General features: G+C 41.3%; 1 protein-coding gene and 1 pseudogene across 2 annotated transcripts; both read left to right on the forward strand.

The window, feature by feature from the left end:
• The first annotated feature begins 658 nt into the window (after window positions 1-658).
• On the forward strand, window positions 659-4,596 carry LOC149247778 (uncharacterized). Its single transcript, XM_089455932.1, has 2 exons — window positions 659-3,666; window positions 3,799-4,596. The coding sequence occupies exons 1-2, from the start codon at window positions 687-689 to the stop codon at window positions 3,972-3,974; spliced, it is 3,156 nt and encodes a 1,051-aa protein (XP_089312058.1). The 5' UTR covers window positions 659-686; the 3' UTR covers window positions 3,975-4,596.
• Window positions 4,383-6,012, forward strand: LOC149247779 (two-component response regulator ORR41-like; annotated as a pseudogene). The gene is made up of 4 exons (XR_016265654.1): window positions 4,383-4,912; window positions 5,050-5,182; window positions 5,344-5,463; window positions 5,571-6,012. The product of XR_016265654.1 is annotated as a two-component response regulator ORR41-like (transcript).
• Window positions 6,013-6,554: the final 542 nt, after the last annotated feature.

The raw sequence follows: 6,554 nt of genomic DNA on the forward strand, positions 1-6,554 counted from the left end.
AATTGTATCATTTACCTTCTTAATTGTTGAAACAACAATTTTGATATTTAAAAAGAAATTTAAAAAAATTATTTAAAAAAAAAACATAATTTAATAGTAGCGTAATATAGTTTAAGTTTGTTTAGAAAATTATGGAAATTTAGATTTTTTATAAAATTTGACGGAATTTTTATTAGATTTATATTACAGTTGTGGAGATTTAAGATTTTTATAATGTTATAAAAAATAAAAAAATTTAGAAATTTTTTAAAATATTGAATCGATTTACACCTTAAAAAAAAAAAAAAAACAAAACAACATTTTTACCGCCAAATTGAAAAAAAAAAATTATGCATTATACTCGTAACATCTACTTTCTCATACATGTTTGGATGGCATGAGAGATGGAGTCAAAGTTGTTTTCGGGTCAATGACGGGATTTTGTATGGTCTGAGAGAGAGTCAAAGTTGTTTTCGCGTCAAAGACCAATATCTAACCAGTTCCTGAATTATCCTACTCTGCCTTTGAATAGTAGTACAAGATTTCTGGTCAAAGACGACATGTATATCTATTCAATAGTATGAATGAAATACTACTGCTCTGGCCAGTATATTACCTAATACCCTGTAACCCGATTCGTCGTGCTCTTCTAGTTTTACTTAATACCCAGTAACCCAATTCGTCCTCCTCTTCCAGTTTCATGACCCATGCAGCAGAGTAGGATGAAAATGCAAGGATATAATTTTATGTGTCTCATAGCATTTCTAGTTTTCAATATTTTCCAGTATTTTGGCAGGTTACCTGCACTCATTTGCTGCGTTAACGCTCTGTCGCCAGATGGAGCCGCCCTTTTACAACTCAAGTCATCCTTTGTGGTTCCAAAGAATGTTCTTTCAAGCTGGACTAACGACAGCTCCTCCGATGTGGATCCATGTAAGTGGGAAGGTGTGCAGTGCAGCACCCATGTAAGGCGGGTTATTTCAATTTCCCTACCAAATAGAGGTCTGTCTGGACGTCTTTCCAGTGCAATAGGAAAGATGCCTGCCCTGCAGAAGCTCGATCTTTCGGGCAATAACTTGTCGGGTGCTATTCCTGGCCAAATAGTCAACTGCTCTCAGCTTCGTCAACTCAATCTCGCTAACAATTCCTTCACAGGCTTCATCCCTCCGGATATCGGGAACTGCAGCCTTCTTACCGTTCTGAATATCAGTACCAATGATATTTCTGGTTTTATTCCATCTGAACTGGGTAATCTCGTAAGCCTGACTACTCTGTCGTTAAATACAAATAAACTCAGTGGTGTCATTCCATCGTCTCTGGGAAGGCTTCCCAATCTCGATACCATTAGGGCAGAGTCCAACTACTTCAGTGGCTCTGTACCACCCGAAATAGGCAATTGCACTAAACTGCGCATTTTGATCTTGAAAGAATCAGGATTACGAGGAAGGATTCCTTGGGAAATTGGGAATTTGAAAAATCTTGTTATATTGTCCCTGTTCGGCAACAATTTGACGGGTACTATCCCTCGTTCTATCGGCAACTGCAGCAGCCTTGAAACCATTTCTGTTTACAAGAACTTGTTACATGGTACGATACCAAGGGAGATAGCTCGGTTGGAAAATCTGAGACATCTATGGTTTTATCAGAACCATATTACAGGCTCAATTCCTGCAGGATTTTTCAGGGGACTGCCAAAATTGGAGTCGTTTGATGCATCTACCAATAATATGATTGGGACTATACCAAATGAAATGGGCTGGCTGAAGATTTTGAAACACTTGTCCTTTGCTTCCAATAACATGTCCGGCTCGATCCCCTCATCTTTTTCCAATCTTACAAGCCTGCAGCAGCTAGATTTATCAGAGAATAAGTTTGAAGACACTTTGCCTCAAGGAATCGGCCGTCTTCCCAATCTGACAGAGTTGTATCTCTATGATAACAACTTCGAAGGTCCGCTGCCTTCTGGACTTGGCAGCATCAGCAACCTGGAGTACCTGGAATCGTTTTCCAGCGGACTGAATGGATCCATTCCTTCGGGGTTGTGCAGCGGTAGGTCGTTGACCCAGCTTGCCATCTTTGACAATCGGCTGGAGGGGAACATCACCGGCCTTCTACAAGACTGCGTCTCACTACAACGCGTCCGCCTGCAGAACAACCTCTTCACGGGCTTCATACCGAGTAACATCTCTAAGCTCTCCAACTTGAATTACTTTGAGATTTCTCATAACAAAATCCATGGAAGTATACCCTCTTCCGTAGGACAGATGGAGAACCTTACTAATCTTCTGCTCGCGGACAATAATCTCTGCGGCGTCATTCCTGCTGAAATAGGAGACTTGAGAAAACTGGGAAAACTCGATCTGAGCCGCAATAATCTCACTGGAACGATTCCTCCAGAAATAGGAAATTTAATTAATTTAGAGGTTTTAAATCTCAGCGCAAACTCGTTGGAAGGCAGCATACCGGCAGCAGTTGGTCACCTTCAGATGCTGGAGAAATTAAATTTGAGCGTAAACGCACTGACAGGAAGGATCCCTGGTTCATTGGGGAATTGCGGACAATTAAGCGAGCTATACCTGGCTAGAAATAAACTGAGCATGACCATTCCTTTGGAGTTGGGAATGCTAGCAGACACTCTCATATATGGGTTAGATCTAAGCTGGAACAATCTTTCAGGATCTCTTCCTCCTCAGATTGGAAGCTTGACGTTACTTGAATCCTTGGACGTCTCCCATAACCAGCTCTCCGGTCAGATTCCTCAGTCTTTCCTAGACATGAGGAGCCTGGATCATTTCAATTTCTCTTTCAACCTTTTTACAGGGAGCATTCCTTCATTGAGGAAATTTTTACAAGGTCCGCAGAATGCATTTGAGGGAAATCCGGGTCTCTGTGGACCTCCGACAACCAAGAATTGTTCCGATGCAGAAGTTGCACCTAATAAGAAAAGAATAAGCTCGGTGGCAGTGGCGGGGATTACCATCGCCTGTTTTGGGACCATAATCATTTTCAGCCTTGCGCTGATGTACATGATAAAAATATCAAGGTCGAGGAAGGAGCGACAGAACAATGAAGATGCTACAGTGGGTATTAATTCGGCAGATGGGCGAGGTATAATCAAATACAGAGATATAGCAGAAGCTACTGAGAACTTCAGCGATGATTACGTCATCGGCTCTGGCACATCCGGGACGGTGTACAAGGTCGTTATTCCAGGACGAGACAAAATCCTCGCGGCCAAGTGCTTAAAAGTAGACGATAATGGATATCGCAGTCTGAGGCACGAGATCGAATCCTTGAAGCACGCCCGTCACAGAAACATCCTGCGTCATCGGGACCTGATAACAGAGCATGATGGAACGAATGAGGTAATAGTTCTTTTGTGTGACTACATCGTCAATGGATCGTTGCGGGAATATCTGGGCGGAGCATCGAAACGTCCTAATCAGAGGCTGGACTGGGGGACTCGGTACAACATTGCAGTGGGCGTGGCAGAGGGACTCAAATATCTACACCACGACTGCGAACCTCCAATAATTCACTGCGACATAAAGTCTACCAACATATTGCTGGATGATGAATATGTAGCACACATCGCAGATTTTGGACTTGCCCGGCTACTGAAAAACCCATCAGTGGATTCTGAATCAAGTTCTCTTTTCGGAGGGACTCTGGGCTGCATTGCGCCTGGTACTAAATCTCCATTTGTTTTCTGTTTACAAAGCTGAATGAATCCACAAATTATTGTTATTATTATGTTAGTAAATCATATTCCATTTCATGCGAATAGTCATAAACTCCGAAGATTAATGTTTTGTGCAGAATGTGGGTATGGAGTGAAAGCACCAACGAAGCAAGACGTGTATAGCTTCGGAGTGGTGTTATTTGAGATGGTAAGCGGAAAGCCTCCAGCGGTAGAAGACGGCGATGAAAAATTTGTCCATATCACTGCATGGGCTGCGATGGCAAGAGCTAACCAGCCTACTATAGGGCATTAAATGCCCGTATGTCAGGCTGATCATAGGATAGATGTCGAATGGGTCATAAGACATGCATCCTCATTCCGGCGAACGCATACGGGACTTTCCGGGAACGCTGGCCCACGATCGACGCGCTGGCACAACGCGCTGGCACTGGGACCCAGCCTCAAACAACCACCTCGTCTCCCGCCCAAAATTCAACTTTCATTTTTGAATGCCGATTCCCGGTTCGCACCTGCTCTGCTAATCCTCTGCTCCAGTCTGCGCCTGCTCTGCGCACCCTCTGCAACAGCGATCGCGTTCCCAAACATCCCCTGCGACCGTGGGACCCTCTGCGCATCCTCTGGAACGATCTGCGCAACCTCTGGAATTCTTGAAAGTTTTTCTTTGCCAAAGTAATAAGCTTCAATAGATTTTAGTATTGCACAGGGAAAGTTTGTGGTTATATTGTCCATGAAGGTCATCCCCGATGCCCTGTCTGTGGTTTGTAGTATGATGGATGCATTACCAAGTTTTAATGAAATACTACAATTTCAGGAATCTCTTCGCAGGATCAGTCAAAGTGGTTTGAGCCATACTCATTGACAACAGGGCAGGACCCAAACCATGCATATTCTGGTTTAGGATTGAGCATGGCAAAGCGTTTTGTTGAACGAGTGGGTGGTTTTATTGGAGTAAAGTCTATAAATGGCAAGGATAGCACTTTTTGTTTGTTGATTCCCTATCCTCTGGTACTGGTTCATAGTTGTGGAGGAACAAATGCTGCAGTAGACGTTTATAAAATCAATACAACAGATTGCAAATCAGCATGCAATTTCCAGGATGAACTCAGCAGTTCATCTCAGATAGAGTCCAGAGTTCATAGTGTTCGAACCATCAAGTCAAAGAGTCCCCTATCGCAGGATCCTAGCTCCCGCAGACGAGTTTTGCTTGTCGAAGATACATTAATCAATAGAGTAAGTTGGTACCTGGATTGAGCCTATTTTCTTCAATTGCCCTCTTAGGCTAGTACATTTTTCCCTAGAGGCTTATTTCCCAAAAAATTGGTGTCAATATGTCATTCATTGTTTTCCTAAATCTTTGTCCATGTCAGATAATTTTGGGGAAAGTGCTTGAAAACCTTAACCTTCACTGTGAAGAAGCTGAAAATGGATTTTTTCAAGCAGGGCAGAACTTATGATCTTGTGTTAATGGACAAAGAGATGCCTGTCATGGATGGACATGAGGTAAATAAGTTTTAACTCATTGGATCTGTAGGTTTTTTTCATTTTGGCTGGTTGTGATTTTTTAATTTAATCATCTCTGTTCTCATATAGCACTATACTTTTTATTGTGGGTTCACATTTCGATTCATTCTTACCCTGGAAAAGACTGGCTTTTATGTCAGGCTACAAGACAATTAAGATCCATGGGAGTTAAGACACCAATTATTGCACTCACTGGAAATGCCTTGCAATCTGATAAAGACCTCCTCTTTGAGGCTGGTGTGGATGATTTTCAGACAAAGGTATGTATTACCTGTCCAACATATTCTTCAGGCTTGATTTTTCCTTCCGATGCTGTGCATTATTTCTGAGTTATATTTTGTTCCTAAATTTTCTTTCCCCTTTGCAGCCTCTATCTAGAGACAAACTTGTTCAATTACTAGCTCGTTATGGCGTTGAGAGCTGTGCTGGCAACATAAGGGGTTGAAAAGGCCATGCAACTTCATTGTATTATACTCATGTCTTTGTGGAAAAAGGCATATTAAGCCAAATAACAGCAGGACAACGAGTTTTCAACTTTTTAGTGGAGCCATTTCTCCATTTTGCTGAAAGTGCTTCCAATTTCTGGAACCTTTTTGCAGTGTATAGGATTGGGCAGAGTCCAGATAATGTAATTATATTTACTTACAGTTTTGTAGACCGTGCTTGATAATGGTCTGTGGTAAAATATTTTTTTGGGAAAAAGAGCCCCTGAATTTCCTCCGGAATGCTCATGCAAAGTTCCTGCAAACCCCGACATAGGTGGCATGCACAATTTGCATCCCAGTATGACAAAAGTGGAAGCTCAATAGATCATATGTTACCGATTTTTTCATTCAGGCAACCTGCAAATTCATCCTGTTTATTCAAAATATGTTTTTGGATCTTCTTGCAGTTGGGAGTGGATGAACGAGTACTTCCGTTTCCACTTTCTTTTTTCAAATTTATTTCCTTTTCTTCTAATAAGATAACTTATACATATGAAGCATGTAAAATCAAGATTCTGATCTTTATTTTTAGAAAAATGATAAATTGACCATGGTGATTTATAGTATGGTTTCAAGTCTTTTCTCAGTGTACGATATATGAAATAACAGTATGGTTCTCTACCCTAATTTTGCACAATGAATCCAACTATTTGAGACTTTTAACTAAACAGTCATCTGTCATGGTGTTTAGTAAATGGATGCTCAGCTGTGAATGGTTATATAGAGCAAGGGCTACAGTCGAATGACACAGTTGAGTTATCAAAGATTAAGGTATACGAAAACCTAAGCTGCTGTGATTGATAAAGATAATTTTGAATTTGAGAAATTTACTAAAAAGATTGAGACATACTCTTCCGAGCACCAGA

Source organism: Pinus tabuliformis, chromosome 7 (genome assembly GCF_031772625.1).
Source record: "Pinus tabuliformis cultivar Carrire ecotype Pingquan chromosome 7, CPIR1, whole genome shotgun sequence".
Lineage (NCBI taxonomy): Eukaryota > Viridiplantae > Streptophyta > Pinopsida > Pinales > Pinaceae > Pinus > Pinus tabuliformis.

Coding starts and splice junctions, on each gene's coding strand:
- LOC149247778 (XM_089455932.1), top strand. CDS start 687: ATGCAGCAGAGTAGGATGAAAATGCAAGGATATAATTTTATGTGTCTC. Junction 3,667..3,798: donor TCTGGGCTGCATTGCGCCTG/GTACTAAATCTC, acceptor TGTTTTGTGCAG/AATGTGGGTATGGAGTGAAA.